The 18,920-nt window shown below is 38.6% G+C and overlaps 1 protein-coding gene across 2 annotated transcripts in view; it reads left to right on the top strand.

The window, feature by feature from the left end:
* PPFIA3 (PTPRF interacting protein alpha 3) overlaps nt 1–18,920 on the top strand; it is a 61,447-nt gene that overhangs the window by 19,005 nt on the left and 23,522 nt on the right. For both annotated transcript variants that reach the window (XM_081344129.1, XM_081344128.1), the window contains exons 3-14: nt 3,072–3,173; nt 5,166–5,330; nt 6,357–6,431; nt 8,441–8,521; nt 8,771–8,989; nt 10,600–10,746; nt 11,333–11,467; nt 11,628–11,711; nt 12,126–12,257; nt 14,587–14,649; nt 14,867–14,946; nt 15,369–15,513. In XM_081344129.1, coding sequence (XP_081200255.1) covers nt 3,072–3,173; nt 5,166–5,330; nt 6,357–6,431; nt 8,441–8,521; nt 8,771–8,989; nt 10,600–10,746; nt 11,333–11,467; nt 11,628–11,711; nt 12,126–12,257; nt 14,587–14,649; nt 14,867–14,946; nt 15,369–15,513 — 1,428 coding nt within the window. The remainder of the gene's footprint in view (nt 1–3,071; nt 3,174–5,165; nt 5,331–6,356; nt 6,432–8,440; nt 8,522–8,770; nt 8,990–10,599; nt 10,747–11,332; nt 11,468–11,627; nt 11,712–12,125; nt 12,258–14,586; nt 14,650–14,866; nt 14,947–15,368; nt 15,514–18,920) is intronic.

Here is an 18,920-nt window from a genome sequence, read left to right as displayed (position 1 = left end):
GAGGGAAAGAAAAAGAAAGAAAGAAAGAAAGAAAGAAAGAAAGAAAGAAAGAAAGAAAGAAAGAAAGAAAGAAAGAAGAAAGAAAGAAAGAAAGAAAGAAAGAAAGAAAGAAAGAAAGAAAGAAAGAAAGAAAGGGAAAGAAAGAAAGAAAGGAAAGAAAGGAGGGAGGGAGGGAGAGAGAGAGAGAGAGAGAGAGAGAGAGAGAGAGAGAGAGAGAGAACCTCAGCTTAATAGTACGGTAGTAACTGTGAGAGGGATTTTGGAGTCTTAGTGGACAATCACTTAAATATAAGTGTGCTGCAGTTGCCAAAATAAAAAGAGAGAAAAGTTTGGAGAAACATCATCTTTATATTTGTATCAGAAATCTGTTTAATTTGACATAGATCATTTGCAACCTAGTATGCTGCAGAGCGTCCTCACTCAGACACTTTTTTATTTTTAAAGTTAATGAGCAAAATAAATGAAATAATAATAGTGGGACCCCAAAATAAACAAATGAAGATACTGAAGTGCTCTAGGACTGTAAAATTCAAGCAAACAAGTATTTACCACACAACACCCCAGACTTAACAATTGTTGATAAGAAAGACAATGTCTGGTGGACGTAGCAGTACCTGGAGACAGTAAAATAGAAGAGAAAGAGCTGGACAAGATGACAAAATACAAAGACTTGCAAATAGAAATAGAGCAACTATAGCAACAGAAAGCAAAGATAGCATCAGTTGTAATAGGCATCTTGAGTGCAGTCCCCCAACTGGAGCACCTTGAACCCCACTGGCATTGACAAAATCCCCTTCAGTCAATTACAAAAGGTAGCTTTACTTAGAACAGCTTACATCCTGCAATGATATCAATAACATTATCAAACAACATCTGCCTATCCCAAGACTTTGGGAAGGATTTGATAGGTGGAAAAAAAATGTCAAATCCAGCCTAAAGCATAATAATATGCATTTATTAGTTCCCTCAGTCACTGAAAGAGTTGCAAGGGATGCCTTGTAAAAGAGCAGGCAATCTCTCTGAAGAAAGGATGTGCAAATGAGTACATCAGTTTATATTAATACTCCATAAATGACAATTGTCAAATGTATCCAAAGGTACAAGGGGCAGGAGAGAAATGGACTCTTTCTGAAGGAGACTGAATTCTGTTTTAAAGTACACCAGTACGAACAACCAGATCTTAGCACTGCAAGGAAGTAGCTACCAAAATGTTAATAGAAACATTCTGGGGACATTGAAGTTAAACATGTCCAAAGAGTATGCATTGTGTTTTCTCTATTAGAACAAACACTTCTTCAGCAATGTGTAAAGATGATCCTGTTATATTTAACAACCGGACTACAATGCCAGCATGTTTGTCTCTGGGAAATAGACTAGCATTTGGTCTGATAGTTCTATTCTACTGAAACTTCTAAAGGGCTATAATACATTTTTTTGAAATTACTAGCTTCTGCAACCTGATGCTTTCCAAGTACACAGAACTATAGTTATTATCCTTAGCTAAGAAGAGAAAGAAACAACTAAACTAAAATAGACAGCATTCTATTTTACAGAACCTTCATCCCATAATAGGCCCAGAAAACCATGATTAGATCTGATTTTTAAAGAGGCTAAGTAGTGACTTATGGGTAACTCTACTTAATATTTTCTCTCATCATTGCTGTCTTGAATGTGTCCTTCCAGAACTAAACATTACTTACGTTTTGACTTTGTTTGGAAAAATAGGTATAATACAGGTACTAGTCGTTATGCTGTGAGCATAGTAGCTTTACTTTATATGAAAGCAAAGAAGGAAAAATTTTGGTTTGTTACTATGATACTTGATGAAAAAACATACATGCCGATATTCCAGTCTGACTTTTCTCTCATTTTTCCCCTGGGTTGCTTTAATAGATGGATTTTAGAATGTTGTCCATCTCACTTTTTATATGTACTTTACTAGACTGGGGTGGATCTTTAAAAGATGAAGACCCCTCTGTTTTAGAAGTAATAGACTACCTTCTCTAATCAAAGCATGAACCTTTCCCTAAATTAGCAAACTTGGTCCATATGCTTGTCTGTTTCCATCTAGTGACTGAAGTAAGTACTGACCCAAATGAAAATTCAATTAGAAAACCCAACTGTTGGTATGCTGGATATTATTAAGCATAACTTGTATTTCCTACCCCTGTTATTATAGAGCCCAGGGTTTCAAAACAAAACAAACACCTTTGTTTATTCTGTTCAAGCATCTAATCTTTGATGTACAGCCTATGTTCCTTGAACTGCTGTATAGTCCTTGAATTGCAATCATTCAATTAGTAACTATTCGAAGTTACAACATCACTGGAAAAAGTGACTTACATTTGATCTTCACACTCACAATTTGTTGAAGCATCCTCATAGTCAGGTGATCAAAATTCAAGCGGTTGGCAACCAACATGAATTAATAACTCTTGCAGCCTCCCAGGGTCACATGATCATAATTTCTGACCTCAGATGACTTCTGACAAGCAAAGTCAATGGAGGAAGCCAGATTCCTTTAATATCCACATGATTCACTTAATAATTGCAGTGATTCATTGAACAACCAAGGCAAAAAAAAATCAGGCACAATTCATTTAACTATGCCTTGCTTAGCAATTGAAATTCTGGTCCCAATTATGGTTGCAAATTGAGCATGACCTGTGAATGTGATCATTAGATTCCTACACATCTTTGTTTAGACTTCTCCATCGTTATGTAGTTTTGCATTTTAGAATATTTTTTGCTTTTTTATTCTTTGTACTCCAAATCTTTGACTTACTTACTGGTCCTATTTGCATGTCCTAGTCAAACTGCAGGTTTATAATCAAGGCCCAGTTGCTCAGCCTGAGCTTCCAGAGCTGTGTGCATCCCAGAGTATGACTCTCAAGAGAGTTCCAAAAACTGCCAGCAAATTGTATTATAGAAAAATAGGATATTTTCTCAGTGTTCCGGGGATTTATTCAAGGTGATCATTATACCATAACATGTACAATCCATGCATGAGATAAGTGTCTCTGTCTCCCCTTCAATGCTTCTCTTTACCATAACTATCTGTTTTCTACTAGGAATTTGCAGCACTTACTAAGGAGTTGAATTTATGTAGGGAACAACTGTCAGAGCGTGAGGAGGAGATCTCAGAACTGAAGGCAGAACGGAACAACACTCGGGTAAGACCTACAAGGAATACAAAACATTGTTTTTTCAGTTTTATTTTGAACTCTAGAATTTTCCAGATTCTACTATACTAATTGGTAATATTAAATGATATCTTTCCCCAAATTCAGTCTACTACCTTCATATAACTAATATATTTGCTATTTTACCTTAAAATCGATTGTTGACATATTCCATATATTTTATAAGATTACTTTTGTGTGCTGTGTTATTGGTACATAGAGTATATTATCCTAAATACCACACTAATTAACTGAACTAAAGCCTTGTACAAAGTCAATTATCCTTTCTCATCATGTTCTTTCATTATATATGACTGTACGTGCACTGGTAAAACAGTATAAAAAATAATTTTGATGCAGATGTGTGTACAGGCAAAAGGAGATTTTGTAATTATTATGTCTGTTATTAATTTTACTTATTAGTTGTTCATTACTTTGTTTCTTTAATTTTTATTAAGAAATTGTTTGGCTCCCCACTCCTATTCTCCCATCAGAGTAGAATTTAGCTCCTTCTGCTTCCAAAAGCTGTTTTTTTTTCTCAGTGGAACTTGCCTCAGCATCTGAAAGCAAAACTGCCTTTCTGTCATTGCTGTTTGAAAATGCTATCATCCTGACAGAAAGACTAGTTCTCCAACATCTTAGGACATGCCTCCCATCAGATTTTGACAAACATCAGTTTTCCTACAGGGGGAATAGGTCAACAGATGATGCCATAGCTACTGCCTTACATTCTGTAGCAAGCCATCTGAAGAAACCTGGAAGTTATGTCAGGATGCTTTTCATTGTCTATAGCTTGGCTTTCAACACTATTCTGCTGAGCATCCTTATTGAAAAGCTGACTGACTTGAGTTTTCCCCCTTCATCTATGATTGGATTAAAGACTTTCTGAGGGACCGGCTACAAACAGGGTTGGGTCTGTTTCATCCACTCCCCTGAAGCTTTGCATGGGCTTGCCACAGGGCTGCGTGCTTATCCGTTACGTGTACTCATTGTACACATACGATTGTGTATTATCCGACCCATCCACCGCGATCATTAAGTTCGCAGATGATACCACCGTAGTGGGTCTTATTACAGGTGGAGATGAAACAGCATACAGGGGGGAGATACAAAAGCTATCCTTATGGTGTTTAGAGAACAACTTGCACCTGAACATTGGCAAGACAAAGGAGATGGTGCTAGACTTCAGGAGGAAAAGAGAGGAACCTGCCCCACTTAACATCGGGGCGGGGGCTGTGTGGAGAGAGTCTCCTCCTTTAAATTCCTGGGAGTCTACCTCTGTGAAGATCTTACCTGGAAAGTCAATACAACCCAGGTGGCCAGGAAGGCCCAACAGAGACTCCACTTCCTCAGGGTCTTGCGAAAGAACAGGGTAGAACAAACCTTCTTTTACCGGTCTACTATAGAGAGCATCCTCTCGCACTGTATTGTGGTTTGGTATGCTGGCCTGACAGCTGCGGATAGGAAGATATTACAGAGGGTGGTGAGCACAGCACAAAACATTGTGGGCTGTCCCCTGACACTACTGCATGACATCGCCAGGGCCTGCTGCCTTGGAAGAGTGAGGAAAATTCTCAGGGATGACTCACACCCTGGTCGGTACCACTACTCTCCTACCATCAGGTAGGAGATACAGAAGTATAGCCAGCTGTACCAACAGGCTGAAGAACAGCTTCTATCCATGGGTTGTCAGGCTCCTGAACGGGAAATAACTCTATGTATGATTGACTTGCGAGGCCGGTGTGTTGTGCAATTAGCTCACATGGTGTAACAAGATAGTGGATTTGTTGTCACTGTGAGTTGTGGTGGGGGGGCACGAAGGGAGGCTCAGCCAATCTCATTGTACACATGTTGTACTTTGATAATAAAGTTTCATTCATTCATCTATTTATGGAAATGGCTGTTTGAACCCACTGTGACAGTTACAGAGTCAGAATCGTATCTTCCTCAATCTTTCATCTTCATTTGTCTGCTTCTCTTTAGCTGCTGCTGGAACATCTGGAATGCCTAGTATCACGACATGAGCGTTCCCTTCGCATGACAGTAGTGAAGCGTCAAGCTCAGTCCCCAGCTGGAGTCTCCAGTGAGGTGGAGGTGCTGAAGGCTCTCAAGTCACTCTTTGAACATCACAAAGCTCTGGATGAGAAGGTGAAAAAAATATTGACTGGGGGAACTGGGAGTGCCTGGCTTTTGGAGATGGGGAGATTTACCTGTACTGTCCTAAATATTTCCATCACCATCAGACAGTGTTTTGCTGGCTAAAATTAATGTAGAAGCCCTCACGATGTGAAGCATCACATAGGGGGTGGATTATTTTGAGTGTTTTCAAGATGCAAGCAGAGGCACCTGTATTAGAACACAAGGCATAATTATTCCTTCCTTCCTTTCTTTTCTTAAAAAATGCTTATTAAAAAGTTTTGCGGTATTAAAAGATAGTATCAACTGAAATCAGAAAGAAAGGAGTAGAAAGAAATGTAAATTCAAAATGTGAAAGAAAAATGAGAAAAAAACAGGAGAGAAAAGAAAACAGATAGAAAAAAAATATGGAAAGAAGTGACTCCCAGTCTTCCTTGCAAGAAGTAGAAGCAAATTAACATTTCTCCACCTCCTATGAGGTGTTATATATATATATTCACTTCTTCCCATACCCCACCTTATCCATTCACAAATCCAAAAATCATTATAGTTTCTAGCGAAATGTTGACAAAAGTCCATTAAGGCTTTACAAAGTTTTATACAAATAATTATCATTTTATCCCTGATCAAGTCAACTTTATATTCTGTTCTTTTGTTTCTAACAATCTTGATCTTTAATTCATCAAGTTGCTATTGTGGGATTAAATCTCCACTCAAACTTTTCTTCCTCTTCAAGGCTTTAGAAACCTTTTATATATATATATTCTTAAAAAGGCTGCAGAGTTTGATGGTTTTCCTTTTGTCTCAGTGCTCAGACCTGCGGAATGAATGCTGTCTGTGATCTTGTGAGAAGCAGCTATGTGGAACTCAAGAGGGTGATTTCTTGTCCTTTTCTTGTCCGAAGAGGTTCTATTTGATTGAGCCAGTCCATAAGTGGCATCTCTGGTCTTTCAGAGACATCTAATTCACCATGTTCACCTGGAAGTCCAACTATTCCTTTATACATCACTAATTGTAACTATTTCTGATATATGGCAGGTTCGAGAACGGCTGCGAGTCGCATTAGAGCGTGTTGCAGTATTAGAGGAGGAGCTAGAAATGTCTAATCAAGAGGTAAGGAAGAGGTCTTGTTTCTATCTTCAGGGATATTATGGGCACCTCAAGAGTACTTCATAAATACTTTGCCATACAAATGTGATCTGAGGAGTCTTTGAATATCAGTGATCTCACATGAGTGGTGGTTGAGACTGACAAGAGAATTTCATCTTTGGAGATTTTATTGTGTGTTGTGAATATAGTAGAAGGCAAGATAGCATATAAGTATAAGTTAGACTGTTGAAAACAAATTATTAAATACTCAGGTCCAGGTGTCCACTCTTTGAACTTGCTTTTCTGTGTTTGCTTGTGGGTCTAAAATACTTCGAAAAATATCAAAGGCTGTGAAAGATGTTTATTTATTCCAGTCAACCTCTAAACAGCATCTGATAGCAGGATCATTGCTTTTATACCTTCAGTTCCAGATCTGCATTATCTCAGAAATTCAGGTCAGTGGCCTATCTCATCCCTAAAGCCACAATACAAGTAGTTAGTGTGAAATACAATCTATGGGCCTTAGAGGACAGGTCATTTCTTGCACTAAGCAATAATGTGGTTTGGGTTTAACTTAGAATCTTATTGAAACCCACTCAGAAGCTAACCTGATATAGTTTGTTGAAATCTGGGTGGCAGAGTAGCAGTTGAAGAGCTGATTCAACTATTGTTCTTTGATTTCTCAGTGCAGCATCTATCCAGATTGTGAGGCCTATGAGCAGGGAAGGTGCTATGGGCCCGGGGGTTGCTATCTTGCTTCCCAGAAAAACTCCCCAACCTGGGAAAGATTATAAGACCTTTTACCAACACTTGGCTAGGGAGATAGGCTAAGAGTACTATTGATAAGCCACCATCCTGCTATGCCGCAGTTTGATTTGAAGCCACAGAAGCAGTCTCAAATATGAAGTTAGAAAACTCTAGGGCAGTATCTTGAGGGATTTTAGCAATCATTCTAAGGTACTTTGCACAAGGCTAGCTCAGAAGTTTCATGATCTCAGTGACAATTACTATCTGAGTCTGTCTCAAACTATTACTAGACTTAAGACATAAAATAAGATACTTCTGTGACTTAGGTTTTATCTCTTCTTATAGATATCTTTTGTCATGGAGTTATTCTTCATCATCTGGTGAATATGGTCACATTTTGTCATGCTTTTGCTGCATGGTCTTTCCTTGAAAATATAACATTCACACTGAATCTGAGACTTGGGAATGAGATGTTCAGCCTACTACATGAGCTCTTGATCATTGCTTATCTTGGCTTATTTGGAAGGACTGAAGGGACAAATGAATGCATCTTTGTGTGATAGAGTGGGACTGTTGGAGGCAATCCTTTGCCCATTCTAGAAGAAACCTCCTTTGGATACTCATATTTTAAGTAACAACTGTTCAGTCACAAATAGCCTTTTTGAGTAAGATGCTTGAGAGATTGGAATTTTTGCAGGTGCAGATATTTTTGGAGGACTCCAATTGTCTTGGCCTTTTTCAGTTCAGTTCTTCAGTTTTGAGATAGATAGGTAGATAATCCTTTACAAAATAAAGACAGAAGGAAAGTTCATTGATCCTGCTTGACCTCTTAGAGGCTTTTGATTTCTACCCCATATTGAACTTGATATTCTTGTATGCCATCTCTGTGAATTGTTTGAAAGTGGTTATACTGCAACTTTCAGGAAGATTTCAGGGTATTGGGTTATGGTACCACTAAAAATCTGATAGTTGTAATGGGTGCCAGAAGGCACTAGTTTATTACTTTGTGGGAATTGACCATATTGACTTGTTGAACAAATCACAGTTACATAAAATCTTGACATAGTCCTATGGATGAATGCAATCAGAGAATCTAGATGAAAATTCATGATAGTGAAACAGTGCGAACATAATATTTTATGTAATTTTGGCAATATATTCTCCATACTAAAAGATTCTTCAGTGCTGCTGAAAGAGCTGTCCTATTTCTTACTCATTAAAATTAATTGTATGGAATTCTACATATCTCACTTTTAAAAATGTCATTAACTCTTTCCACTCTGCAGTCTCTTTCCCTTCGAGAGCAGCTTGCCCGACGCCGATCTGGCCTAGATGATTCCAGCAAAGAAGGAGATGCTCAATTATGTGTAAGTGGCTCTGGAAAGCAAATTTGAAGGGAAGCAGAAAAGGGTGGTAGACAGGGTGGTGAAATGGTATAATGCTTCCTGTTGAAATAGTATAGGGTTCCCTGCCTGAGCAGGGAGTTGGGCTAGAAGACCTCTAAGGTCCCTTCCAACTCTGTTATTCTGTTAAAGTGTAGGGAGGATGAAGACCTAGTATTCATATCAAGCAGGATTAACTTACATGAATCCCTTTTTACTTTCTTCATTCTTTAGGCCAATGGATCTGGGACTCTTGATTTGGGGCGTGGAAGTCGAGAATCTGAGCTGGAAGAGGTTTTGGAGCGCCAGAGAGGAGAACTATCCCAGTTGAAAGAAAGACTTACTATGCTCTGTCGGCAGATGGCAGAGCTGGAGGAAGAGTTAGCCACAGCCCAACGAGATCTTATTAAATCTGAAGAGATAAATGCCAAGCTACAAAGAGATCTCAAGGAGGTAAAAGACAATAAATGGTATTCTTATTTTATGGCAGTTTACCTCTTATCTAGATCAAGTAAGTCTTTAATCTGACCTCTTCTGGGTATACTGAAAGTGCATCTTCTCAGTTAACATGACCAAAGACCTTTGGGAATTGCAATCTAAACCTATCAAGAGGGCACTAGGATAGATACGCCTGCAATAAATCAATACTCAAATGTCTCAGCTTATGAAATTCAGAAGGTGGGAATCATTTGGAGAGAGTTTTTCAGAAAAACATCTTATTCAACCAGTGGATTCCCGTAGCAGTAATGGCTTGTGAAAATGGGGGAGGCCAATATAGTAATACAAAGTTTTTTAGATTGGTGTTGTAATAGCCAATAATGTAAAGCTATTTATGAAGCTAAATGGCATCCATACATAAAATACTAGACAACCCATGAATGAAGGCGAATATATGTGTTCCAGGATAATGTTGCAGGATCCAATCTGGGTTGGTCACCAGGATCAGAGATTTTGTCTTCCGAGCTTTTGGACATATACTGGACAGATGTTCCCTGAAAATGAACTCCAATTCAAGTCTTGATGCTCATAGACAACCCATGACCCATTGGGCCATCATTTCAGAGATTCTTCAATGCCTTCAACAATAGCAGAGCTCTAATGCATTGGAAAAATTCTTTAAAATTTAGAAATATAGTCACCTTGAAATAGCCCATATTGAACTGTATAGCACAGTCAAACATTAGCAGTGGATTACACGAAATGTTTTATGACATTTTGGATTATGTCACAAAATACTTTATAATAATTTTATGTCCTAAAACATTTTATAAAATTTGCCAAATTTTAATAGCATGAAGTCATAGGTTCTGGATCTTAGATGCATTTCATAAATTAGCCCATTTTAAGTACTTTGATTGAAAACATTTTGCCACATGATGGATCTTTTCATCTAGTTCAGAGGTCGCCAACCAGGGACCAGTTCTGTGGAAAGAGGTTTTTCCGTGGATCGGGGGGTGTTTGGTTTTGTGTGCTGCCTGAATCCTGTGGATGGGGCTTTGCTTGTTTGGGTGGACCGGTTGCTGGCATGCTGCGGCCCAGTACTGGTCCACAGACCGGGGGTTGTGGACCCCTGATCTAGTTAATAGTTGCAGACACATGAGTTTTAGTAGTATATCGATGGAATCTTGTAGAGTTTTAGAAAAAGCAGAGAAAACATAGTAAAAATGATCAAGAGATGGACAGATTTAATTAATGATTGCATGAGTCACTTAAGAACTGCAGTGACTGACTTAACAACTCTGGCAAAAAGGTCATAAAATTGAGCACAATTCACTTAACCACAACCTTGCTTAGCAATGAAAATTCTTATCACATTTGTGGTCATAAATTGAGGACTACCTCTACTAAATGGCTTCATGTCATGAAATGTACAGCTTTTGCATGTAATAGGCAAATTAACTTAAAAGAATTTGTAAGACCTCAAAAATGTTAATTTCAATCATAACTTGGAAGTGGAGAATCTGGGCAGATTCTTATGTTTTCAGAGAATTGGAGAGAGTATGGCTCTATTTACCCTCAACCATTTATAATCCTTTCCTTCTCTTATGTGGTATGGGTAATAGGCATTAGCTCAGCGAGAAGACATGGAGGAACGAATTACCACATTAGAAAAACGATACTTAAGTGCTCAGCGAGAGGCAACATCCCTTCATGATGTCAATGACAAACTGGAGAATGAGTTGGCCAGTAAGGAATCTCTCTACAGACAAGTGAGTTCCTACTTTTGCCTTTTCGTCACTATTGCAGACATGTCAAACACAAGGCCCGGGGGCCAGATCCGGCCCGTGAAGTGGTTTCATGCGGCCCGCGAAGCCATCCTGGAAACAGTGAGGGAATGGCCCCCACTGCCTTGGCCCTGGCCCAGATACCCTCCTTCTGCCAGAGATCCTCAGATCTGTCCCAGTCCTGGCCAGGCCCCCATAGGCACCCTTGATGCGAACGATGTAGAGCTGGCCATGCCCACCCAGTAGGCCATACGCACTCTAGCCACGCCCACCCTGGCCATACCCACCTGGCCCCTTGAGGGCAACCGCAATGCTGATGTGGCCCTCAATGAAATTGAGTTTGACACCCCTGCTCTATTGGCTCCAGTATCTCCCTGCTAATGTCTGGTTGACCTTAATGTTCACATTCTGCATAACCTGCAGATAATTTGGTAGTTTCCCATATTCCACACACACCCCACCCTGCTTTTACAAGCATACTGATAGTGGATAATACTCATTTATATGGTGGCTCATCTTGCAGTGTTTTGTTTCTTGACAATCCCTTAAAAGTAGTTATGTATCTGTATAGAGTGAAGAAAAAAACAGGCAGCTACAAGACTGGCTGGAAGATGCCAAGCAGAAACTTCAGCAGACTCTTCAGAAGGCTGAGACTTTACCTGAGATCGAGGCCCAGTTGGCTCAGCGAGTAGCTGCCCTTAACAAGGTACTGTGCAGAACAAGGAGGAAATGGAATGGAGGGAGGGAATGGGCAATGGAATACTGATTGCTGGTGGAGGACAAGAGGAAATTGGAGAAATAGGAGGATTTTGAGTTCTAAGAGAAACAAAATATGGCTTAATTCTCTCGTTCACTTCTTTATCTAGGCAGAGGAGAGGCATGGCAATTTTGAAGAGCGTTTGCGTCAACTTGAAGCCCAACTGGAAGAGAAGAATCAGGAGCTCCAGAGGGTGAGGGCATGAGTGAAAAACTAGTGCAGAATTTTATGGGTATTGGAAGTTGCTAATAAGCTATAATTTTATGCACATGCAAATGCCATGCATGAAAAATGTTCCAGTTTGATCTTATGCCTGCCAGAAAACAATGGAGATTACTACAAATCTTAGAGAATTGTTCCCAGTCAGTATTGACGGTAATATGCTAGATGGACCAGTGGTCTATCTTGCACAAGACAGCTTCTGATCTCCTATTTCACATGCTTGGAAAGTATTAAAAGTACACTAACTGAAATGTATATGGAAAAGAGAAATCCTGGGTGTGATGAAACTGGAGTCATTGATTACAGAGAAGAAGGTAAGATAGTAGAATGGAGGAATGACCTGCAGATAATCCTTTTACTTTTGTTCTCTCTCTTGGCAAAATAGGCACGCCAAAGGGAGAAAATGAATGATGAACATAACAAGCGCCTCTCAGAAACAGTAGATAAGCTGCTATCTGAATCCAATGAACGTCTCCAGTTGCATCTGAAAGAAAGAATGGGGGCACTGGAGGAGAAGGTACGTGTTTCTGTAGGCATGAATTAGGTTTGTGGTGTGGGAATCAGCTGTCATGTATCTGTAAATCAGCTGAGTGAGAATCCCACTGAAGGAACTGATACAATTCAGGAATATCTTTTTTTTTTTAATTGAAAAGTTTTATCATACATTTTATCTTTAACAAACCCCCCTACCCCTCCCCTATCCCTCCCTCCTTACCCCTCCCCCCCTCCCCCCCCCCGACTTCCCAGAGCTAAGTACAAGGTATAAAAAACAAAAAAAAAGAATCATAAACAACCATATGCTAACAACCGTAAACTCTAAAATCTATCACTCTCTAGCTCATATAGGATAACTAGAAACACTATTAATATAAATTATATAAAAAAAAAGAAAAAAAAAGAGAAAAGAAGGGCAGACTTATTCAAATGCTACATGAAACTTTTTAGTCCCATACAGTATTTGTTCTGGATATACTCAATCCATTTTCTCCACTCCATAATATAACGTTCTTGCGAATGATCTTTCAAATAGGCCGATATCTTTGCCATCTCTGCCAGGTCAGAAACCTTTAAAGTCCATTCTCCTATAGTCGGCAGTTCCTCCTTCTTCCAATACTGACCTATTATGAGTCTTGCTGCCGTAATTAAATTCAACATCAACTTAGTGTCCACAACTGTAGCATCTGTAATTATTCCCAACAAAAAAAGTTGCGGACAAAACTTTATCCTCTGTTTAAAAATCTTCTGCATGCTCCACCAGACTTTTATCCAAAAAGCCTTAACCTTTTTACAAGTCCACCATATGTGAAAATATGTTGCGTCTTTGTCACCGCACCTCCAACATTTAGGCTGATAATTCGGATACATACTTGCAAGCTTTTTAGGATCTAGATGCCATCTATAAAACATTTTGTAAAAATTCTCTCTTAGATTTTGAGCTTGTGTAAATTTTACGTTCCTCACCCAAATCCTTTCCCATGTATCCATTGTAACTACTTCTTGAATATTTTGGGCCCATTTAATCATACAATCTTTAACAAGCTCTGTTTCTGAGTCAATTTCTATCAATGCAAGATATATCCGTTTGATATGTGCGGGACCCTGATTTCTAATTTGTTTTATCAAATTTTCATCAGTCATTGTAAAACCAATTTTCTGGTCTTCTTTCCACCTGGCCCGTAGCTGAGTATATTGAAACCAATTTTGAACAACCTTCTCTTCTCGCAAGAGGCTATATGATTTCAAACTCCAGACATTTCTTTCCAAGCTCAGAATCTCCTTGTACGTAGTCACATCATGTTTGAAACCAGCATGTATATTTTCTATTGCGTGTTTTGGAATTGCCCACAGTGGTATTTTACAATCTAGCTTATGTCTATACTTCTTCCAAACTCTCAACAATGCCTGTCTTAGAATATGCACTCTAAACACATTGTCTACCTTCTTGTCATACAACAAATATGCATGCCAGCCAAACAACAAATCGTGGCCCTCAAGATTTAATAATCTCTCTTGTGTCAAATTAATCCAATCACTTATTCCTACTAATGCAGCAGCTTCATAATATAGTTTAAGATTGGGCATTTTAAGACCACCTCTCTCACGAGTATCCTGCATAATCTTAAGTTTAACTCGTGGCCTTTTCCCTGCCCAAACAAATTTATTGATACCTCGCTGCCATTCCTCCAAATTAGAATCTTTCTTAAGAATCGGTATCATTTGAAATAAAAATAGAAATTTAGGCAGGACGTTCATTTTCAATTCAGGAATATCATATCTTGAAAAATAAAATTGTAACCATAATCTTTATTTTTCTAAAATAAAATGTACTGGATGTCTTGGATCTTAGACATTATGGGTAAAAGCATAGTAACTGCTGCAAAAAAACAAAACAAAATCTCATAGTGGCCATTGTGGATGGTTTTTGTTTTGTTTAATCATAAAGATGATAGCCACTATTCTAGTTGTTAAATAAACTGACCGTACAAGTTATCGAATAGAAGGAGCCCCAGAAGTCTAATCTTTTGAAAGCCAGCAAATGAGAATCCTTAGACTTCTAACTGTCAGTTGAGAATCCCAATCATAGGTGGGATTTGATTGGTGGGTGGTTGTTTGTGACAGAGGAAGCAGCAGATATGGTCATAAAGCAAATGCTCAAATAGGAAAAAAAATCTGAAATTATCCTTCATTTCATGGTCTGCTCTAATACAAGTTGATCCTCTGTTGATGAATAAAGGAAAGATACAGCATCTGTAGAGAGAAAGGTATGTTACGTTCCATGTCAGATAATTTATTATGTGTTTACTCTGGTTACATTTTTCTGCTTCTCTCCTTTTATCCCCCTTAAGAATACTCTAAGTGAGGAAATTGCCAACATGAAGAAAGTACAGGATGAGCTACTAGCAAACAAGGTGAGGCAAATGGCAACTGAGAATTGAGCTCTTTGTGTATGTGTGTGGGGAATCTCTTAAGTCCAGAACTGGAGAGAAACATGTTGAATTTGAGAAAGTATGGGGTTGGGTTAAGGATAAGAGTCAGGAAAGTTTATGAAATCATTTAAAGGGTATGATGGAAGGTCAGCTAGGTTGCTTTCCAGAACTGATCCCCTCCTTTGACCACGTCCTGCAGGAGCAGCTATTGGCTGAGATTGAGAGGATGCAAATGGAGATAGACCAATTACGTGGACGCCCAGTTTCTACCTATTCTCGGTAGGGAGACTTCATGCTTTCAGAAACCAAGTAGTGCTCATTCTCAATATCAAAGTTCTCCAACCCTGTTAGTGGGAACCACTAATTCCCACTCTATTCTAAACTAATCTTCAGTGTTTGAAATTTAGCCAATTATTTTATTATTATTTTTAGTTAAATGGAGGAATGGTGTTCTATATCTAGAACATGCCTTTTGTGGGCATACTTTAAACTTCCTCTCATGCCCATATTCTGGTGATCTTTTATGCCATGATTACAAGACTTCTTGAAGGATGGGAAGAATCTTTCTTGATGGGACCATGCATAGGAAAAGGGCTGACGTTTTGGTTAAAAGGGGAGTTCTTAAACTTGAATGGAATAAATTCTTTCTTCTTTCTACCTGATTATTCTTGCTCACAGTTCTCTTTCCCTGTTCCACGGAGGTCTCTGCCAGGTAGCGTGCTGGAATTGCGTTACTTCCAAGCACCCATGCTGCCGGTAGGGGCCCACGTGGACCATTACAGCAGTGGTGGTGTGGCAAGACGTTCAAAGAAGGGGCGCTGGACTGTCAAGGATGAGGCTACCAAGGTATGGATTGTATATTGACAAATGGATAAGTTTATGAAAAGAACAACCCAAAATGAAAGGGGTCAATGGGGTTTTTTGAAATGGTATTAGTGAGATGTTAGATGTTTGGTCAGAGCAACTTTCCCTAATCTGAATTCCTCCAAATTTGAAGATATTGTTTTATGTAAATTTCTAGCCACTGCGTTTTCCAGAAAATTTGAGACTACTTGTTCCAACTTGTCTGGTTAAGTTAATATGGTAGTCCTCAACTTATGACCACAATTGAGCCCAAAATTTTTGTTGCTAAGTAAGACAGCTAAGTGAATTTTGCCCCATTTTATGACTTTTTCTCCACAGTTGTTAAGTGAATCTCTCTCTGCATTTGTTAAGTTAGTAACATGGTTGTTAAGTAAATCTAGTTTCCCCATTGACTTTGCTTGTTAGAAGATCACAAAAGGTGATCACATGATCCAGGACACTGCAACCATCATAAATATGAGTCAGTTGCCAAGCATCTGAATTTTGATCACATGTGAAAAGTGGTCATGAGTCACTTTTTTCAGTGCTATTGCAACTTTGAATGGTTACTAAATGAACTAAGTCGAAGAGTATCTATAGAGATTTGCTAATAATACATAATATTTATTATTCTGTTGCTTTACATTCCTGGATCTTTGTTATTAAAGTTTTCACTAAAGCTTATTTCTACTCTCAAATAAGCTTTGTCCCATGATTTGTCTGAGTATGAATGTTAGCTATTCTGTACACTGAAGCAAGTAGAAATTAGGCTCATTATACCTCATATCAAAGCTTCTAATTAATGAAGTAATTGTCTTATGTAAGACTTGACCATGGTATATTCATTATCCATTCAGAGTGGGACCTGAGAAGAGGCGTATTATTTGGCCTGTAACCTAAAGGTGCTTTGCCAGGAATATTTCTGTGCCATCCCTGAAAATACATAAGCTGCAAATGAAACATTTAAGGTTCTAGAAGATTCACCAGATCATCACCTTGCTGTTGATCTGGAAAACCACAGTTGACAGTTGTGGTTCATACTGCAGCAGAACCCATATGTCAGAGAACATCTTTTATTGCAGTTCCTTCTAGAATATTTCAACAACTCTCTTCCCTAGAATTCTTGGCCACAGTCATTCTGAATTCTTAGCAATCCAACTTTTTTTTAGCAAATACTCCCCATTGCCTTCTGCCAGTTCATAACTCTAAAACAGATATCCTGAACAAGTGTGCTTTAGATATTTTGCAATAAAACCTCTATAACCCTCAAGCAGAAAGCATTGGAATGATGAAAGCAATGGGTCAGCAAGGCTGGGAATTAAATCTGCCTCAACCTTTCTCATCTTTATTTTGTCAGTTGCATTTAATACCCAGTGAAATCAATAGAAGTTGAGAGATAATTAATTTGTCATTGATTTCATTGAGATGTGTACAGCTAATGTCTAGATCAACACTCACTGCAATAGAATATGGGAAGATGCTGAATGAAGAATATGAAAGGTCTCTTATTGCAGGCATCTCAGGAATCTGCATGTCTCTTCTGCATTTTAGACCCATAAGGATTCTTTGTACTTTTGGAACATTGGATATAGCTTTTGTTCCATCATGGAGGTAAAAAAATGTATTTGGGGTTTCCCAGATGCTCTTTCCAGCTAGGAATCAATCAGACAGTCCACTGCACAACTTGGGGATATTAGCTGTATTGTTGTGTTGCATATCATACTCTGGAATTATTATTTTTCCATATGGTGTGAAATTAAATTGAAATATATATGGGTATCCAATTTCTCATAGCCCATAATTATACAAACATTTTATATTTTCCTGTAGAATGTCAAACCCTTCATATATGTATAGGATATTGATTTGGGGTTTCATGTTGCTAGTCTAAGTAGAGAATACCATTGCCAATAACAGCTGATTTATGTTAGGGCACTGATGATGTTAGGGAAGTATACTAAACTGAAAAAGGAATCATTAAAGCTGTTAAAACAGGGAAATTAAGAAAGAATGCTATGGAATTACTGAGCTTTCCATGGTTCAGCGATAGGCATTATTTATAAATAGACATAGATTCCAGAGGAAATGATAGTGACTTCATTGAAAGGGTAGCACGGCTAGAGAAGATAGTACCAAGTCTAATTATGTAGCTGTTGCTTCTACAGGACAGTGTGCACAGAGCATAGCAATAATTGTAATCTTTTGCTTTCTATTTTCCATGCTGTACTCATTGTTGTTTTGATTCTCTTTCTTTTTTCCTTGTACTCCATCTGCCACTGGACAAATGCCTGGTAAGTATCTTCTGATGTCACTTCAGAGGAATGGGTAGCAAAAGAATACTGGCAATTGGGAAGAGGGTAATCATGTCTCTTATGGGCATGTTGCTAGCTACTGAAGCTTGGTGGCCCTTATTGGTATTTTTCATATCTGTATAGTAGGAATTGTCAATCTTTTCAAGCATCACATACCTGTCCTTCTGAGATTTTTTTTCCCCAAAATGTCCAAGCTCGTGCGATATTGCTAAATTTCATAAGCTCTTATACTGGAATCATGCATCGTAATTAGCACATGATACAAAAGGGGGTAAAATAGGGTATAGATTAGAAAACAGAAGCTGCATTCAAAATTTTATTTGTATGTGAGAAAGGTGGGCTGAAAAATGAAATAAAAAATAGAGGTGGGGGGAGAGGAGAGAGCAGTGGTGGGATTCAGCCCGCTCGCACCACTTCGACAGAACCTGTAGCTATTTTTTTGTTGCCCAGGCCCAGAATGGACTTCTGGAAGCAGCATCCACACACAGAACCGGTTGTTCACATATCTGAATCCCACCATTGGGAGAGAGGGAAGGAGAAGACAGACAAATACAAAGTTCTACCCTTTGGGAAAAAACAACTAAATGCACAAGAGATAGAAATAGAAATGAAATGTACAAGTGAAGACTTTCTTAGAGTTATAAGTGATCACAAGTTGAATGTGAGTCAGCAGTGTGACACAACTGCCAAAAAAAAGATAATTGCAATTTCAGGTGCATTAATACAGTTTACATTTTAAATCAGAGGCCCTCCTATCACAATCTGCATCAGTCAAATCCAATCTCAAATACTGCATGCAGTTCTGGTCACCAAATTTTAAGAAAGATTCAGAGAAACCTTATAGAGAAATAAGGGAATGAGAGAAGATGGCACGCAGGACTGTGATAGGATTTTTCAAGTCTGTGAAAAAGTGTCATAAGTAAGGTCAAAATCATTCCTCTGTATTGCTGCAGTACACAAGATGGAATAACATGAAGCAAGTCATGGTTCACGATCATGCTCTAAAAGCAGTTTAGAGTGGAATTGTACAATTGTCATCTCATGAAGTGTGGTTTTCAGTTTTGGGATGGGAGACTTCAATACCATTTTAAGATTCAC

Source organism: Vipera berus, assembly GCF_964194415.1.
Source record: "Vipera berus genome assembly, chromosome: Z".
In the NCBI taxonomy this organism is placed as follows: Eukaryota; Metazoa; Chordata; class Lepidosauria; order Squamata; family Viperidae; genus Vipera; species Vipera berus.
The sequence above is the reverse complement of the archived record's forward strand: the minus strand, read 5'-3'. Positions and strand labels throughout refer to the sequence as shown.